This window comes from Equus przewalskii, chromosome 1 (genome assembly GCF_037783145.1).
Source record: "Equus przewalskii isolate Varuska chromosome 1, EquPr2, whole genome shotgun sequence".
Taxonomy (NCBI): domain Eukaryota; kingdom Metazoa; phylum Chordata; class Mammalia; order Perissodactyla; family Equidae; genus Equus; species Equus przewalskii.
In genome coordinates, this window is record NC_091831.1 from 123,236,496 (window position 1) to 123,255,190 (window position 18,695).

The window sequence follows — 18,695 nt, forward strand, 5'->3', positions numbered from 1 at the left end:
CTGCTCAGCTGTGCTCACCACCGACTTCATTGCAGCAACAGCAGCTCCAGGCGCAGCACCTCTCCCACGCCACGCACGGCCCCCCGGTCCAGTTGCCACCCCACCCGTCAGGCCTCCAGCCTCCAGGGATCCCCCCGGTGACCGGGAGCAGCTCGGGGCTGCTGGCGCTTGGTGCCCTGGGCGGCCAGGCCCACCTGACGGTGAAGGATGAGAAGAACCACCATGAACTGGACCACAGAGGTGCGGCCTGGAGCTGGGGCTGGGAGCAGAGGGCAGGGCTGGGCTGGGGGCAGGTTTCTTGTAGGCCCCACTGAGAGTGGACACTGCACATGCTGTCACCCCAGGACCAGGAGTTACCAAAAGGCTTGGAGCCATCTGTTGAATCCCTGGTGCGGAGAAACCCAGTGCCCCATTCCCCATCCTCCCAACTCCTGGTGTGTACCCAGTATTCTCTGCCCTGAAGACATCTTGTCTGTTCATCCCAGACCAGCTACACCCTGCCCATCCTTCAAGGGCCAGCCCAGTCCCACTCCTTCAGGATGCCTTCCCGCCCAGGCTGGGGGCCGTTCTCAGATTTCCATAAGAGTTTAAGAGTTGGGGTCCCAAGACTGAGCCCTCTGTTGCTGTCCTTTTGTAGCCTTGTTATTAGTGCCGTCCAGTCGATTGCGACTTCCGGTGACCCTGCGTACAGCAGGACAGAACCCTGCCTGGTTTTTTGTTGTTGTTGTTGTTGTTTTGCACCATCCTCTCACCTTCTGGTGCTGTATCAGACGATGCTCTGCTGCTCTTCGTAGGGTTTTCATGGCCACTTTTTTCCGGAAGTAAGTGGCCAGGTCCTCCTTCCTAGTCTGTCTTAGTCTGGAAGCTCCACTGAAACCTGTCCACCATGGGTGACCCTGCTGGTATGTGAAATACCAGTGGCCTAGCTTTCAGCATCATAGCAACCCATAGCCGCTGCAGTATGACAACCGGCAGACGGGTGGTGTGGTTCCCTGGCCAGGAAGTGAACCTGGGCTGCTGTGCTGAGAGCGCCTAATCTTAACCACTGGACAGCCGGGGCCGGCCTCCTGCATCCCACCCCTGGGAAATGTTTTGTCCTCACCAAGATCATTAGTCCTCTGAGGACAGAAGCCAAGTTCCTTTAACTTTATGTATGTGTCTCACCAACTCAGGTGCCTTGGAAAAGGTACACAGTTGGTGCTCAAGTGAAGACTTGTGAGTTGACTGCCTTTAAGTGAAGGTAGCAATCACACTCCTGCAGGGAGATGATCAGAAAGATTCGGAATCAGACTCCCCTATCCCTCCTGGTCCTCACTGTGAGGACCCAGAAAGCCGCACTGAGGAGGGGCTCAGAAAGGCTCAGGTCCATCAGGAAAGGAAAGAGCCTGGCTGCCTGGCAGACCCTTTTTAAAAGCTGCCACCTCGTGTGGTCTGACCTTCGATATTTTTTTTTCAGCTTTATTGAATATAATTGACGTATAAGATCATGTAAGTTTTAGGTGTACAAAATGATGATTTGGTTTGCCCTTAGATGGTTACCGGGGCACACCACCAGTGCCTTCTGAGCCCCTCTGGGCACCACACTGTTGGGCCCCAGGGGCCTGGAGTGTCACTGTCCTGCCCTCACCTGGGCCACAGGGCCGTAGCAGATCATGAGAACCTGAGGCCACGTTTCTGTCCCTGCAGTGGCTTGGTCCTCTTGGCAGAGGAAGAGCGCCCCCCACAGCAGACGGGAGAATCAGGGAGCTAGTGATTGGCTGGGCAAATAATCAGAGGCTTCAGCTTCCAGGGGCTTCTTGGCAAAGAAACAGAGTGGTGTTAATTAAAAACAACAACAACAAAAAACACTCCCATAATTCCTTTTCTTTTAGCAATAATGTTCTCAGCTCCCAGACCCTATGGATATTTTGCATAGCACGATCATTTCCAAGCTTGTGGCTTTAAAAACTGCTGACCGGTAATCTTGGCGCCCTTCTTGGCTTGTCAGGGAGGGCTGGGACAGGGGCCTCCCTCTGCCCCTCCTGGGACTGGCAGTGGGGGAAGCTTTGGAGTTGGGGTGGTTAATTTCCAAACTGAGAAATGTCACCTAATGGCCCTGCCTTGGCTGACCTGCAGTGACTCAGAGAGCCAGGCCTGCTGCCCAATTTAAAGCCTGTGAACTAGCAAAGCACAAAAGGCAGCTGGATGAGACTGACCTTTTTCCTTTCTTTTTTGTCTTTTTGTCTTGGGGGGACCTGACCCTTCTCCTGTCCTGGCCTTCCATCCGCAAAGAGAGAGAATCCAGTGTGGTAAGTGTCAGTGCTCTGGAACCTTCGGGGTGTGTTTGGGGTGCTGGGAAGAAGAGGGGACCTGGTGGGCGGGGGTGGGAGGTTGTTGTCATGAAATAGGAGCTGCTGTCACCTGTTGAGAGTGACCTGCAGTTGAGGAAGCCTTCATCTCTCCAGGCTTAGTTCCATCATTTGTCAAATGACGAGCTTGGGCTAAATGAGCTCTGACTCCCTTTTACATGAGAGATGATTAACCGGACAGGTCAGCTGGCCAGCCTTTGGTCCTCCAAGGGGCTGTGTGGACTCATCCTGGGTCGTGGTGCTTCTCCAGGTCGTCTGCCCCTCCTTGTGATCCTGTATTCTCCCCCTTTCCTCCCAACGCGCCTGAGGTTTCTCCCTGTTCTGGGCTTTAACTTGGTTTAAGAAAGTGCTAGCAAGCGAGCACTGAGACCAGGCTGCATGCGTGTCTGCCAGCTCTGAGATTTGTTGTAAATCTTTCTGATCACACTGAGGCTCAGAGGTTCTGTTTCAAGTGAATAAGCCTTCTGAGTAAGCGCAGTGGAGTCTGGATAAAAAAAATCCTCCAGCGATTAGCAAAGCTATTTTATTCCTCATCGCCGTCCTTGTATCTGGGGCCATCTAATCTGTTAGGATGGCTTTGGTTATTACCTCGTGTTAAGTAGGACTTGGAAGGTCAGGCAGCTAACTAACCATCTAGACAGCGGCTTCCTCAGGCGGCTCCTCCCTCCCTCCCGACCCCCCCTCCCTTCCCAGTCCTCCACCCAGCCGACTTAAACATCCTGCTAGCCACACAGTGTTTGCATCCCCTTTCAGCTTGCCTGTGTGCTCAGAAGTCCAGGTCCACATTTGGGCCCAGGAATGGCTAGGCACATAAGAAAGGAATAGTTGAAGCTGAAAGTCTGTTTTGAATGCTTTCGTGTTGATCCCCAAAAAGTGGCATTTTTGAAGGGGTGGTTTGCCTCCATAGGAAGAGGGCTACACTGGACATCTCAAGGCTCAGCTCTGGTCCCAGCATCATGGGACATAGGCTAGCTCTCTTGGCCTCTTCGAGCCTCAGTTTCTTTATCTGTAACAAGGGGTAATCCCTGCCCAGCCAAGCTTGGCAGAGTTAGGAAGGCCCCCTCAGAACAGGACCCAGGATCCGGGAGATTGCCTGGTTCACAGGGACCTGCTGCAGAGCGAAATGGGTGTTGGGAGCGTAACACCCTCCCTGCCCTCACATCGTCCTCGTCCTCATTGCTGTTTGCTTCTGGCTTTGTGCCCCAGTCTGTGAAAGCTTTCTGCTACAAGAAACCCACAGGGGACCCCCAAGAGCTGAGCTCTTTACTCTGCTATGCTCACTGACGTCTATGACTCACATAGCAGAGGGAGCACAGTCGGGCCGCTGGAGCATCCACTGAGGATGAATCAAAACGCCATCCACGGGCCCGGTGGGCAGGTCCGGGGAGAGGCGGTAGGGCCGTGCGCATGTGGCACTGATGTCAGGGGGTGTAGACTGAAGTAATCAGCCCTTTGGAAACCAGGTTGTCAACAGATGAGGCCCACGGCAGGAAGGACAGGGCCGCAGTGGAAGTGGGAGGGGGGGCGGGGGGACGGTCTGGAAGCTGTCCCAGAGGGGTTAGTCTGGAGTCCAATTAGAGGTAGCTTCATTCATATTTCCTAGCCCAGCCGAAGCAATAAAAAATACTTAGTTTTTTGGCCGCCTGCCAGCCAGAGGCGGGCTGGATCGATGCCGCTAAATGCCTGACATGACTCTCGGTAGCAGCGAGGGTTTTCAGCCTGACTGCATGAGAAGAAAGAGCTCGCTGTTCTCCACGCCGCATACTGGGGCGCGGGAGAAACACGAGCAGCCGCGCAGCCCCCCCCCCCCCCCCCCCCGCCGCCTGCCCGAGAGGAGAGGGGTTGGAAGCGTTTCTGCTTAGCACGAGGTGGCCACCGTCGGAGGAAATGAAATGGAATGAGGGTGATTTTTCTGCCGGCGCTTGCAGCAGCTAATTGAATTGCGGCTGTGCGCGCATCGCCGCCGCGCCTGCACGGCTGTGGGGAAGGTTGAGCTGCAGTTCCATTATAACCTCCATTTTTTCTTCAAGGCTTGATAACTCTGCCATTTTAATTTGCTTCAGGCAGAAACTTGGCGGGGAAGGGCTGTCCAGAAACCAGCTTAGGAAAGGAAATTAAGCTCTGCGGCTGGTTCCTGCACCGTTCTCCCCCAAATACCCCCCACCGGCCGTCCATGCCCATTTCCTCCTAGTGACCCTTGCCCTGGAGCCGGCACTGGCCTCCAGGAAAGTGGGGAGACGGGTGGTGAAGGCTCATCCCACTTGTCTTTTGATGCCCTCCTCTTCTGGACGGACATCTCTCTGTGTCCCCACACGGCCTCGTCATGCACCTCTGTGCTGCGTGGGGATGTTGATTGACTGGCCTTTTTCTTCCCTCCAGCTGGACACTAAGCCCCTGGAGGGCAGGGACTCTATCTTGCTCATTCCTCCCCTCCTGGTATCCAGCCCAGGCCTGATCCAGGGCAGGTGCTCAGAAAGGGTGGGTGTGTGGTGACGGAGTGAGGGAAGGCAGAGGTGGGGCACTTAGATGGGAGTAAGCCACAAGAGCCCCCCCAGGGGGGCATCGGCTGTAGTATTATTCTCTTGGCACTGAGGTTTGTTTGCTGGTGGGTACCCCAGCCAGTGGCTCTTCCCTCACTGCTTGAATCCCGGTACTGACAGCCACAGAATGCTGTTCCGGGCCACCAAGGACACCGTGGGCCAGCGGGGTCCTCCTTTGTAGGCGGCTCTCTTACCTTCCTAGACGGCTCTGTTCCCAGGCCTGCCTGTGAGCACTTCTCCTGCCTCGGCTTTTGGCCCGTCTTCCCTCTTTCCAGGCTTTTTTTTTTAATTTTTTTTTTTGAGGAAGATTAGCCCTGAGCTAACATCTGCCGCCAATCCTGCTCTGTTTGCTGAGGAAGACTGGCCCTGAGCTAACATCCGTGCCCATCTTTGTCTACTTTATATGTGGGATGCCTACCACAGCATGGCTTGCCAAGCAGTGCCATGTCCGCACCCGGGATCCGAACCAGCGAACCCCAGGCCGCCCAAGCCGAACGTGTGCACTTAACCACTGCGCCACCGGGCCGGGCCCTCTTCCCAGGCTTTGAATTCCAAACTCTGCTTGTCCTTACTGGCTTTATAGTTGGAAGGAGAACTCATTAGGCAACTCCCAGCCTGAAAAACTTGGGTTTCCTTCGTGTTGCCTCCTGCTGGGTGACCTTGGGCATGTTTCCCAACCTCTTGGGGCTCCTCCTTTCCCATCCTCACAAAGAGGGTGATTCTGCCTGCTCTTAGCCTTCACTGCACTGCATTTTCTCTTTATAACCCTGGTGTTTCTCTGAAGTTGCAAAGGCCACGCGCTGGCTAGTAGGGCATCCACACACAATGCCAGGTTGCTCATCAATGCTCAGGGGGCCCGGCGGCAGCCAGCGTTCTCCTTCCCTGTCAGTCTCCCCACTCCTGTCTGGCTCAGTGGTTGAAGTATTGCTCATGGTCCCAGTTTGTCAGCTCAGATCCATCTCTCAAGACTCAGTGCAAATTCTGCTTATCCCTTCTTGGAGCAAATATGCGTGGCGGGGATGGGATGGGTGGTGAGGAGATAGACGTGCTGCTGCCCTCATGGAGCGTACAGACTCACAGTCAGAAGGCAAACGCCTCATTGTGAGTTATTATCTCATAACAGCGGTACTGCTACAAAAGAGAATTGGGATGCTCCCAGGGCCTCTCTGGGGGACCTGGTCCGGGGAGTTGGCAGGGCTCCCTGGCAAGGCTCCAGGGGAGCTGAGACCTGCAGGACACGCAGGACACCTTGGCTGACCTTTGACTCAGCTGTACTTGGCTGTCTCTGCATGCGTGGACTGTTCACACTGGATCTCGGTCTTGCTTCCAGAATAACTCGGTGTCACCCTCGGAAAGCCTCCGGGCCAGTGAGAAGCACCGCGGCTCTGCAGACTACAGCATGGAGGCCAAGAAGCGGAAAGCGGAGGAGAAGGACAGCCTGAGCCGATACGTACGGCTGGGAGCGCGGCGGGCCGGGGGCTGGGGAGAGCCACAGTGCCTGAGCTGTGACTGGAGCCCTCTGCATAGTCAGGGAGTGAGGCAGAGGGGACAGGACAGGCGGCCCCGCTGAGGAGGGTGGGTGGGCTGCAGTGGGAGGGCCATACACACACTGTGAGCACAGAGGCCACAGCCTGAGGGAGTGGACAGGGAGGTTGTCCCAGCCTCCATGGGGTTTGGGGAAAGCTGTGGGCTCCTCCCTCAGACAGGCCAACCACCTCAGCTAGCATCACAGCCCTCCCAGAATCCCCACTCTGCTCCCGTGGGGTGGTCCCTGGTGTCCCCACACTCTGACCCTACAGTGTGTCATGGCGTTTGCTCTGGGACAGAGGGAAGGGGGCACTGCAGTGCTGGGACTCGTGGTCTTGAGCCAAGCCCTCTTCAGCCATGCGGCTGCTCCGCGGCTTTGGCCAGTTTGCACACCTGAAGCCTCAGCTGTATTTCTGGGAGACGAGGCTGATCGCCCATCCCAGCAGAGTGGTGGCAATGACAGAATGAGACTGGTGTGCTTACTTGGGAATGATGGTGATGTAAAACCAGCCAGAAAGAGGTGTCTGGTTTCAGAAAGACACAGGGGGCTTAGAAATACTATAGTGGCGTAGGGGCCGGTGTCGGTGAGGCTGCCAGCGGGCATGGGAGCAGAGTGACCCAGAGCTGGGGGGCTGGGCCAGGAAAACAGCCTCAGAGGAAGACCAACTTTGGTGGGGTGGAGTGGAGAGCATGAACTTTGGGGTTTGGCCCAGGTCGGATCCTGGCTGGTGGAAGTAGGGAGTGGTTCGGGCCCAGTCTCAGGTGGGAAGGGCATGGCCTCTTACTGGCTTTTTCCTCCGTTGCAGGACAGTGACGGGGACAAGAGTGACGATCTGGTGGTGGATGTTTCCAATGAGGTGAGGGCAGGCCCTGGCTGTAGGGCAGCTCTCAGTTTGTGGTGGTTGGAGATTGTCCCTCCCCAGGGTGGGACCTGTGGTGTCTCCACAGCTGCACCAGCATTACTGGCAGCCCAGGGCCACAGTCCCTTGGTGTTGGGTCATCAGCTGGTCAGGAGGAGCAGGGCGGGGCTTTGCTGCATTGTGGCTGGGCATCCGTGGGCCCTAGGGCTTCCTAGGATGGGTCTCCGGAGAGAGACCCCCCCAAAGATCCCAGCGTAGGACCAGCTCCTGTTCCCCATGGTCTTTCAGGTCAACTCTGTTCTCCCCACTGCCCCAGGCGGGATCTTGAAGTGGAGGTTGTGAGCCCCTAGGGATCGGCGTCAGCAGGGTAGGAGGAGCTGGCAAGAATCTACATGAGGCCAAGAGGCCAGCAGCCCAGATGGGAGTCCTGAAATTGTGTTTGACCCTGTCGGGCGGGACACTTCCCGCAACCACAGGCCTTAGTGTCCCCATCTGTGGGATGAAGGGGTCAGACTAGGTTGTTAAGAACTGGTTGCCCCCCAATCTCTTTCAGCCACACTCCCCCCATCACCCGCGCCCCCCGCCTTCCCATTCCCAGGGCAGGGAAGGCTCTAAGCTAGTTGTTCCTCTTACTGCGTCTCAGCATCACCTGTGTTTTTAGGACCCAGCAACGCCCCGGGTGAGCCCGGCGCACTCCCCTCCTGAAAATGGGCTGGACAAGGCCCGTGGCCTGAAGAAGGATGCCCCCACCAGCCCTGCCTCGGTGGCTTCCTCCAGCAGCACGCCTTCCTCCAAGACCAAAGACCTTGGTCATGTATGTGGGGTCTGCCCTGCCGTCACTGAGGCTGGGGAGGGTGGGGCTGGAGGAAAGTGGTTCTGGAAGAGGGATTGGAGCCAAGGCGGCACTAATTAGAGGGCAGAGGGGTGAAATAGGAAGAACATGGATGGGGGTTTGGCCTACGTTCAAATCCTGGCTTTGCCACTTACTGCCTGGGCCCTGTGCTAGCTAGCTAGCTTAGAAACCTTAACTATTCTAAGCCTTGATTCCTGCATCTGTAAAATGGGAGCAATTACCACAGTCCCTGCCAAACAAGGTTGGGCAAGAATCGAGGGGCTGTCAGGCAGAAGGGTCAAACTGGAGCTGGCACTGGGCTTCACGTGGTAACCGGCACTGGGCACTGTGGCCAGCTCACAGTGTCCGGCTGGTGGGAGAAAGGAATCTTCATGGCTTCCCTGGGTCTCTGCACCTTCCCTTTTCAGAATGACAAATCCTCCACCCCTGGGCTCAAGTCCAACACACCCACTCCGAGGAACGATGCCCCGACTCCAGGCACCAGCACAACCCCGGGTCTCCGGGCAATGCCAGGCAAGCCCCCAGGCATGGACCCGATAGGTATAATGGGTAGGCACGATGGGGCTGGGTTGACTGGGCTTGAGGGGATGGGTCTGCCCCCAGCCACCGCTGGAAACCCACAGGTGGGCTGAGCACCAGGGAGTGTGTTGGAGGTGGGGCTCTCGCAGGGCCTGCCCCAGGGGGCCTTCATGGTCCGGTCTGAGGAGGAGATGGACGCCTGGTGCTTCAACACTGAGGTCAGGGCTTCCTGGGGCCATGCTGAGCTCAGCGTGTGGAAGGAGCTTCAGACAGGTCAAGACACCCACCGTCTGTGCCTGCCTCTCTCGTTGGTTCTGTGAGCCTCTGAACAACCCCCTTCTCTGGGCCTCTGTGTCCTGCTCTGTAAAAATTGGTGGGCACATCTCAGCGCAGCCCTTCTTGGGCTGTAAAGATGGAGATTCCAGTTGGGTGGGTTCAGTTTGAAAGGACTGCCTGGAAGAGGCAGCTTTAGAATGCAGGAAAGATTGCTGCTGGGCGGGGAGGCGGCCTGGTGTCCTGGCTTCGTCCCCAAAGGAGGGGTGGGGCCCACTCCCCTGGATGGCTCCCCTCTGACACCTGCCTCCTCGCAGCCTCGGCCCTGCGCACGCCCATCTCCATCACCAGCTCCTACGCGGCACCCTTCGCCATGATGGGCCACCATGAGATGAACGGCTCCCTGACCAGCCCCAGTGCCTACGCCGGCCTCCACAACATCCCGCCACAGATGAGCGCAGCTGCCGCGGCCGCCGCCGCCGCCTACGGCCGGTCGCCAATGGTGAGCTTTGGAGCTGTACGTAGACCTTTTGGCTGCTTTTTGGGGGGACTGGGCAAGGAGTGGGGAGCTGGTGGGGGTTGGGGAGGCACTCCTTGCACACCAGAGGGAACCTTGGGGGTCTCGTGACAGACAGCTGCCCTTGGAGGAGGGTGTTTATTAGAAACAAGTGGCCTTGGCCGAAAGGACACACGCTTAGGGGACAGCGGCCCTGGGTCCCACCCCCTGCTTGCTCGCTGGTCTCCATGTGACCTCACAGAATGCTGCTCCTCTGGGCCACCCCTTTCCATCTGGGAAGTGGGGCTCATCCCTGCCTCCTGGGCTCTGTGGGGAGGGAACCCCAAGATGTATCAGGCACGTTCCGCTTAGCGAGGGTTTGGCAGATGGGCTGGTGGTTATACAAGAATTGTCTCTTGTTTGGGTTGACAGAGCAAGGGGGCCTTTTTCAGGAGATAATTTCTCTTTACCTCCTATACCTGGGGTGGCCTCCTCTCCACACGACAGGCCTCCTGGGACACTGGGAACGAAGTGGAGTAGGACCCGCTCTGCCTTGTGGAGCTGGGAAGGCCTGGGTGAGGGTGGAGGATACTGGTTCAGAGTTGGGGGTCTGGACTGTTAGCCTGTCTCTGCCACTGTCCCAGGCAAGGCATTTGGCGCTGCCGGGCCTGTGGTGCTCCTGAAACGATGGGTCTTGCTCTGTTTGGCTGTCTCCCGGGTCAGAGGCAGTGGTGCCGAACAGGCAGGACCAGGAAGTGGAGGAGGAGGAGGCGGGGAGGGGATGGATGGCTCGACCCTCACTAAGGGCCAGCCTTGTCTTGCCTACAGGTTGGTTTTGACCCTCACCCCCCCATGCGGGCCACCGGCCTGCCTTCAAGCCTCGCCTCCATTCCTGGCGGGAAACCGTAAGCTTTGGCTATACTTGTATGCTTCTTGGGGAGGGCAGGAGAGAACACAGAACCCCCACCCCACCACCCTGTCCCCGGCCCTGGTGGTCCTCCCCTTGAGGAAGGTGTCTCCTTATCTGAGAGGCTCTCGTAGGCCAGGGTGCAGCCCTGAGAAACGGCTGCCTGGCCACACTCCTGATGGGCCCGGGGCTCTCTCGAAAAGTGGAACTGGAGGGGATTGAGAATGTGGTCACTGGGCTCCAGGAGAGAAGGAGCACTTCAGACGCTGGTGCCTCCTAACCAAATCACATGGGGCTGCCTGGCCTTGGGGGCTCCTTTGGGTTTCTGCTGGAGGCACCCCCAGCTGGCGCGCACAGTAGCTTGAAACGGCTGGCAGACCACACTGGCTTACCCCCCGGCTCTGATGTGTACGCCATGGTTCTTTAGTGGAGGCTGACAGATTTCCCTCCCTAATATCACTGGATCCTAAAGGAGGGGATGGCATTCAAGCTGGGTCCTTTCCAGGGTCAGCACGTTAGGGATTTCATAGATGGTGGGAAGGGGCATTCCAAGGTACCTGTGGGGCTGGTGGCCTGACTTGGAGCAAGGATATCTAAGTGAGAGCAGAAGTCAAGGTTGGAGTATTAAGCAGTCCTCAGTCTTGTGGAGCCACGCCAAGGAGGTTGGGGTCCTTGGGTTCCCTAAGTACTGGGGACAGGGCCCTGGAGGCAGGGAGGCCAGTCGCAGGGGGATGTGGGTCAATCTGAGCAGGACCTGTGGGAACCATGAGAGGACGAGGGGCGGCAGCAGTGACGGTTCTTGCTCTTCCAGAGCATATTCTTTCCACGTGAGCGCTGATGGCCAGATGCAGCCCGTGCCCTTCCCCCACGACGCCCTGGCAGGCCCCAACATCCCAAGGCATGCTCGGCAGATCAACACCCTCAGCCACGGGGAGGTGGTGTGTGCCGTGACAATCAGCAACCCCACACGGCACGTCTACACAGGGGGCAAGGGCTGCGTGAAGATCTGGGACATCAGCCAGCCAGGCAGCAAGAGCCCCATCTCCCAGCTGGACTGCCTGGTGAGGATCCCAGGGCTGCGGGCGTCTCTTCTAGCTGGCCTAGGAGAGCCCGGGCCAGGGGCAGGGCCCCGTTGAGCTGGGCTGGCTCGGCCGCATATTGGCTGGGCTACTGGTGGGGAGCTGGCCACCCTCTCCGAGCCCTGTTTTTGCCATCTGCAGGTGGGGGTGATACCAACTTCCTGGGGTTCGTGAAGAAATTTGTGGTTGTGGAGGGTGGTGAATGACCAATGGGGCCAGCCTGGCAGCTGCTGTGTGTGAGGGCAGGCTGTGAGCAGTGGTGTAGAGGGTGCCTGGTGGCATTGGACGTGGCTCTGCTGGTCCCCAGGAGGGGAGGTGGGCGGCACTCAGCGCTGCTCCTTCTCCCTCCAGAACAGGGACAACTACATCCGCTCCTGCAAGCTGCTCCCTGATGGGCGCACACTCATCGTGGGCGGCGAGGCCAGCACGCTCACCATCTGGGACCTCGCCTCGCCCACGCCCCGCATCAAGGCCGAGCTGACATCCTCAGCTCCTGCCTGCTACGCCCTGGCCATCAGCCCCGACGCCAAAGTCTGCTTCTCCTGCTGCAGTGATGGGAACATTGCAGTGTGGGACCTGCACAACCAGACCCTGGTTAGGTGAGGCGGAAGGAGAGTGTGGGAGTGCCTTGTCCTTGGGAAGGTTGTGCTGGCCATGCCTGGCAGCGTTGCTGTGACTGTGGGGTGGCCAAAGCAGTGCAGGTGAGGGGCACCCAGGTGAAGGGACAGCTTGGCCTGCCTTGTGTGAGGGGGAGCTGTGTGCCACATGCTTGGCGTGGGCAGAGGAGGGAGGGCTCCTTGGCTCGGGAGCTTGCACGGTTCAGGGAGCTGGAGCTGGGGCAGATCTGGGAGGGTGCCATTCAGATGAGTGGGGACAAGCGCTGAGGAGGGTGGAGAACTGAGGAAGATGGGCGTGGAGACTGGAATAGAGGAGCAGTATCCTTGGACGCAAAGCTGCCGGGTTTGACTCCTGCCTCTGCTGTGACCTTGTGCAGTCACTTAGCCCCTGTGTCTCAGTTTTTCCTGTGGGAACGGGATCGGGAGGCACCGTCCTCAGAGTCAGGCTGCGGTGCAGAGGCTGTGGTGCCTGGCCGAGTCAGCTCTCAGGACACTTCGCCATCTTCATTAGTCATATTACCGTTTGGCTTGTTTATGGCCTCAGTCCCGCAATTCATGCAGGGCGAGGAGAATGGGTTAAAATGCCAGCTGAGGAGGCACGGAGTATGGGGCGAAGGAGATCCCCTGTTAGGCGCCCATCCCCCGGGCCTGCCCTGGGCTCAACCCTTGAGTGGAGTGGGCAAGGGCCCGGGCCTGGCTCAGCTGCAAGCTCACCAACAGACCCTGGATGCATGGGGCACCCCCTTCTGTTTCCTCAGTTTCCTCTCCAGCTTAGAGGCAGAGCTGGCCTGCCCCTGGGACAGCTGCCAGCTTGGCAGGCAGTGGGTCCCTGCTTACCTCTCCTCCACATTTGGCCTTCCTAGGCAGTTCCAGGGCCACACAGATGGGGCCAGCTGCATAGACATCTCCCACGACGGCACCAAGCTGTGGACCGGAGGCCTGGACAACACTGTGCGCTCCTGGGACCTGCGGGAGGGCCGGCAACTGCAGCAGCACGACTTCACCTCCCAGGTGTGCGGTCCGAGATCTCCCCCCCCGCCCCTCCCCTCTCCCAGAGCACCTGTTCCCTTCCCTCCCGGGGTCCAAGTGGCCGGGTCAGGAGACCAAGGGGCCCCCCCAAGTGTTCATAGCAAATGGACCTGAGACCAACCTGAGCCATGTGGGAGGGCTTCCTGGAGGAAGCAGCAGTGGAATAGATTCGACAGGGCCTTGGAGTTAGACACACTTGACCTGACTGCTCACATCTGTTTCCCAGCTCCCCTCCTCTGGGGCACTGTGGCCTCAGTTTTCTCATTCGTGGGTGGGAGTAATAGGAGCTGCCTCAGAGGTCTGGCGTGAGCTCCTGAAATGGCCCCCTAAAAGCCTCAGCCATAAATAACCCTGGCTCCTAGAAAGCATTCTGTAAGGGCTAGCTATTATTATGTTTTGTTGTTTTTCTCACTCATTTTAATATTTTAATCTTACATATTTAATACTTCAGTGTTGCATTTACCCACTTTTTTTCTTGAGGAAGGGCAAAAGTCACAAAGACGGAGAGAGTGACTTTGAAAGTAAAATGTCTGTGCCATCTCTGAGTTATCTGTACCACCTGAGTTCGAATCCTGGCTCCCCCTTACTTTCTAGAGTCAGCAACCTCTCTGAGCCTCCACTTCCTCACCTGTAAAATGGGGGTGAAAAGTGACATCCCACCCCCTGGGCTGTTGGTCTGAGGGAGGGGGCGGTGGGGAGGTCCTGAGCCCTCAGGGTCCCTGAGCAGGGCCTTTGAGGAGCCTGGAGCTCTGGAGGGCAGAGGGTGCTGAGCTCAGTCTGCACCGCCCCCTGCAGATCTTCTCGCTGGGTTACTGCCCCACCGGGGAGTGGCTGGCCGTGGGCATGGAGAGCAGCAACGTGGAGGTGCTGCACCACACCAAGCCCGACAAGTACCAGCTGCACCTGCACGAGAGCTGCGTGCTCTCCCTCAAGTTCGCCTACTGCGGTGAGCCTCAGGGACGGGGAGCTGGGCAGCCTGGCCTGCTCTCTGTACAGATGAGGGGCCCAAAGCTTCCAGAAGGAGCAGAGCCCCAAGTGAGCCGGGTCCCTAGACCGGGCCTCCTGACCCCCACCAGTGTCCCCCCTCATCTTTGTGCCTCGCGTGCAGAGACTGCCACAGGGTACCAAGCGTGCATGACTGTCCTTGCTGGCCTGGGGCAAAGGAACAGGACTCCCAGCCCTGAGGGCAGTTCCTCCGGGGTGGAGATTACTGGCTTTGACAGCCGATAGCCCTGGGCTGGAACATCTGCTCCTCCACTGACTGGCTAGGCGGCCTTGGGCACATCTCATCCTCGCTGAACCCCGTGGGTCTTGCTGTGTGGACCAGGAATAGCACCGTGCCCGCCTGTGGCTTCGGGGAGGGTTGGAGCCTGGGCACGGGCAGAGCCGTGGCAGAGCAAGGGCACCCACCGACCACAGTCTTCAGCTGGTCACCAGACTCTTGGCTTCACCATTTCCAGTCCTTCCTGCTATCTTCCAGTAGGAGAATTGAGAAGGGCCAGTCCACCTTAGTGGCTTTCAAGAGTCTTTTGAGGAAGTGTCCTTGCTGCGATTAACTGCAAATCCTACCTTTTTCCATCCTCGTCCCATGCACCCCTCCCCCTTGATTGCACGGCAAGGCGTTCTCTGGGTGTTCACATGTCTCTCATGTGTCTCGCTTACAAAATGCCTCTCACTAGCAGAGACTGGCTCTGCACTGATGATCGGTCCTCACCGCGTTTCCATGGCAGTCGGCCGTGTCTGGGATGGGTCTTGCTTTCATGGCAGCAGGGCACAATCTGACGCCTCCTTTGCCTCCCGCCTGCAGGCAAGTGGTTTGTGAGCACTGGGAAAGATAACCTTCTCAATGCCTGGAGGACACCATACGGAGCCAGCATATTCCAGGTACCGCCCACCATCCCAGAGCCCCGCTCCGTTCCGCCTGGAGTCAGGGTCTGTCCGTGGTGACGGGGGCTGGGAGAGCAGGAGGCAGAGCAAGACCTGCCCCGGCCCCTCGAGGCCCCCACCTGATGGAGGTCCCAGATGCGTTCTCCAGAGACAGGACTTGGCCACGTCAGTGGGACACATACCCTGCTGCTAATGGCATCCGACCCCTGAGGGCCAGGGCCTTTAAGCAGGAGCCCTTGGAGGATTCCTAGAGCAAGGAAAACGCTCCTGGCCCCAGCCCTTGTCCTGGGCGTGTGCAGGAGGCGCGCTGGCAGTTGAGCGTAACCAAGCAGCTTTTTCTCAGAGCAGTGTTACCTGATATTCAAGTCAGTTCGTGTTTCATCTCAACACTTTGATGCAAGGAGAGAGGTGGGGCAGGAGAAAAAGGGTCCAGAACAAGATGGGAAAGAGGGAAGGGGCTTTTTCAGGACCTGGGGTCTCTCTTACACACACTTCTTCACTCATACACACGCACACACAATCGCTCTCTCGCTCTGACAGCCAACAAATCACTTTCCGGACCTGTGCTGGAAATGTCCAGTGTCCAGAGTGTCACACACATAACTTTCGGAGTCTCTCTGGTCACACTGGATGCTTCAAAACTCGGGTGCAAATCCTCTTCTTAGCTCCCCAGGCTGAGGATCCGGCCTGCTGACTCCTGCCCCAGCTCAGAAATGTTTCCTCCTGTTTGTAGCTCCGAAGAGAAGCTCGTGCTAAAGAGTTCTGTTTGATCCTTACAATTTCCCTAAGGTCCACCTTGGACCCTGGGGATGAGCTTTTCCTCATGGAGGAGCCGTGGGGAGGGCAGCCCCAATGGGGAGGCCTCTCTGGGCTGCGTGTGCCGGCCTCGCTGTGTGTGCTCGAGGTCGCGTGTGCTCGAGGTCCGTGTGCCCAAGGTCGGAGCCCTAGGGCGGGTAGAGGGCAGTTTAATTCCGAGAGCGTCAAAACGGTATCAACTACTGAGAAAGTGATTCCTATCTTTTTTTCTCCCCGCACCCTCCTGCCTCTTGTCTGCCTCCTCCAGTCTAAGGAATCCTCGTCTGTCTTGAGTTGTGACATTTCGGCGGATGACAAATATATTGTAACAGGCTCTGGTGACAAGAAGGCCACGGTTTATGAGGTCATCTACTAAACAAGGACTCTAACAGGGCTGTCAAACTCTGGGAGAAACAGACTCGGCTGTGACAGGGAGACCCCGGCGAGGGGCCCCGAGGATGGCGGACAGGCGCGAGCAGCCGAGCGTTCCGGGCTGCACTCTGGCAGGCGGGGAGGGCGCGTGCCCCGTCACCGCCTGGACTCCTGGGCATGGATCGATGTGTCTCACAGACTCCGATGGATTTCTCTCCTCCTCCTCCCCCTTCACAATCCTGGCAGATGCTACAAATAGATTTATTTGGAGGCTCGTGGCTCCAGCTCCCCACAGACACCCTCATGAATCTCTGTCTGTCCTTCCCTTTTCTTTTGACCTGTGCCCCTGCCCAGGGTCGGGGACACTGGAGTGGACCACGTGTTTGTGCTGGGGGAGGGGGGACCTCATTTTCCTGATTGTGCAGCGCACAAGATTTGTGAAAAATGTAAATAACAGACTCCTATCTCGGACTGATCAGTGGGGGAGGAGGCCCCTTCCCACCGGAAACGCTAGCCGTGTGTTCGCCTGCTGTATTTGTAATCCACTCGTGGTGGTGGCCTTTTTTTTTTTTTTTTTTTTTTAAACAGAAGTTCCCATCTGGGAAGGGGAGGTAGGGAGGGGGTGGAAGGGAGAAAATCTTGGGGTGGAGGAAGGGAGCTGCAGCTGGTCACCAGGCTGACCATAGGTTCCCCCTGGAGTGAGTGCCGTCCATGTCCGTGGACTTGGGGGCTTGGGTGGGACAAGTGCCAGGATCGAGCGCCATGCAGACTGCGCTTGAGACGGGGGCCAGCCTGGGCCTACAGCAACAGAAATGGTCAGGTTCCTCCATGGCCTCCTGTGCGCTGCCTCTTGCCCTCCCTCCTTGCCCTCTCTCAGGTGTCTGACCCTCTCTCTCCGTCTCTCTCTCTCCTCCTGGCCTCGGGCGGTCTCTCTCTGTGGTGCACACTTGGTTATTGTGATGAGATGGAAGTCCCCAGGAACTCCATCTCCGGCCCTTCTCAATCTTCAGACACAACCTAAAAAGGACAAAAGTTAGAGGAAAGCATAGCAACTCAGCTCAGGGAGCTACCAGAGAAAAATAGCAACTGATGTGGGTGCTTTTTTCTTTTTAATTTGAATAAAAAGAATTAGAAGTGATGTCCTTTCATAAAATGCCTTCTCCCCCTTTCCTGCCTATGCCCCGTCCTCTCTCCCCAGAGAGGAAAAGTATATTAACCTGCAGGGTTGTGGGTCTGAAAGGATCACCCCCACCTGCCCCCTGGGCTGGCACCGGGGTCCAAGGGCACGTGGGTGGGGGTGGGGCACACATCTGGCACACTGTGGTGACTTCTTGCCACTTTCAGTCTCTCTTGAGCCCAGACAGGTTACAGGTAGAATATTGTCTTCTGCGGGTGCCACTTTTTGGTACCAAAATGTTCTGAGGTATTAGGATTTGGGTAGGGTTTTTTTCCTTTTGGTCTTTCGTTTTCTTCTTTTAAGGAAAAGCTGAAGGCCGTCGTGAGTCCTGGTGGTGGGCTCTCCGAGGATGTAGCATATGGAAGATAATTTTTATACTGCATTTTTATGGATTATTTTATAATGTGTGGTTCTGTCTAGTGAGAAGGAAGAAGGGGCCCCAGTGAAAACAGCCGTCTTCGGGGACGCAGAGGCCACCGACTGGCAAGGCGCCCTGTACCTTTCTGAGCGGGGTGGGGGGGGTGTCTAGAGTCCCCCTCTCTCTGGGTCTCAGATGTTCATCTGCCACCTCTTGTTAAGGCTCCAGCCACAAGGGAGGGGGAGGGTAGAAGAAAGTTGATTCCTGAAGAAAAAAGAAAATGAAAAGTCATTGTAATGAGCTGTTTTTATATTTTTAAAAGTTACTATTTAAAGGTTGGTTTGATTGTTGTGTTTTAATTGCCTCCTCCCCCCACCCATTTTGGCAGTCCTCCCCAAGAAGAAAGCCAGGGCCACTGTCGCCCTCACGTCCTGGCTCCTGGGCGATTTCCTTTGTCATCCGTAAACATGAGCTCCTCTCATTTCAAAGCACTTTGCGTGCTGCCCCCAGCCCCTAAAAAGTCTGACTGCGTGAGAGTGAAGGGGACCCTCCCAACGCTGGCTGCGCAGCCTCTGTAGTCTCGGCACCCGGGAGGGAGGGGTGGGTTTCCTTGGGGCAGACAGACAGGGCAAAGTTCCCAGAGCGGAGGGCCGCTGGTTATCACCAAAGTCTTGTACAGCTGTCAAGTGCAAAACTTTTTGGAAAAAAATGAAATGTGATGAACTTCAAGTGAAATTGCAAAACGTCTGAATGCTGGGGCCCTGAAGACCTGCGTCATTTTTTTAAGCTTAGCAAGTTTAGCTGTTGGGGGTGCCCTTGATCTCCAGGTCACAAAGGCTGTTTTTGAAGGCTACCGGAGGAGGGGTTTGCGGAAGGGGCAGGACAAGCAGTGCGGGCCCGGCCCCCAGAGAGGCAGGCTGGGCCTGGCGGGCTTCCCAGCTCCTGGATTTCTTGTACCCATTAGCAAAATATCTCCAGAACTAGGGCCTAACATGGCGTCCAACTCCTTATTTTGTCACCCTCGTCATAAATCAGCACAATCGCCTGCTGTTATTTTA

The 18,695-nt window shown here is 57.1% G+C and overlaps 1 protein-coding gene across 21 annotated transcripts in view; it reads left to right on the forward strand.

The window, feature by feature from the left end:
• Positions 1-17,975, forward strand: part of TLE3 (TLE family member 3, transcriptional corepressor) — a 49,782-nt gene extending 31,807 nt beyond the window's left edge. For 3 of the 21 annotated variants that reach the window (XM_070622054.1, XM_008523915.2, XM_008523908.2), the window contains 14 exons: positions 36-240; positions 2,272-2,288; positions 6,219-6,338; positions 7,222-7,272; positions 7,937-8,089; positions 8,536-8,677; positions 9,238-9,437; positions 10,245-10,321; positions 11,135-11,384; positions 11,754-12,001; positions 12,883-13,030; positions 13,844-13,994; positions 14,856-14,932; positions 15,999-17,975. In XM_070622054.1, the coding sequence (XP_070478155.1) occupies positions 36-240; positions 2,272-2,288; positions 6,219-6,338; positions 7,222-7,272; positions 7,937-8,089; positions 8,536-8,677; positions 9,238-9,437; positions 10,245-10,321; positions 11,135-11,384; positions 11,754-12,001; positions 12,883-13,030; positions 13,844-13,994; positions 14,856-14,932; positions 15,999-16,106 (1,947 nt within the window). In that variant the 3' untranslated portion in view covers positions 16,107-17,975. Of the gene's footprint in view, positions 1-35; positions 246-1,871; positions 1,958-2,271; positions 2,289-6,218; positions 6,339-7,221; positions 7,273-7,936; positions 8,090-8,535; positions 8,678-9,237; positions 9,438-10,244; positions 10,322-11,134; positions 11,385-11,753; positions 12,002-12,882; positions 13,031-13,843; positions 13,995-14,855; positions 14,933-15,998 lie in introns of those variants that run through there. The other 18 variants (XM_008523906.2, XM_008523911.2, XM_008523905.2 and 15 more) reach the window with 11 other exon arrangements.
• The last annotated feature ends 720 nt before the right edge of the window (positions 17,976-18,695 follow it).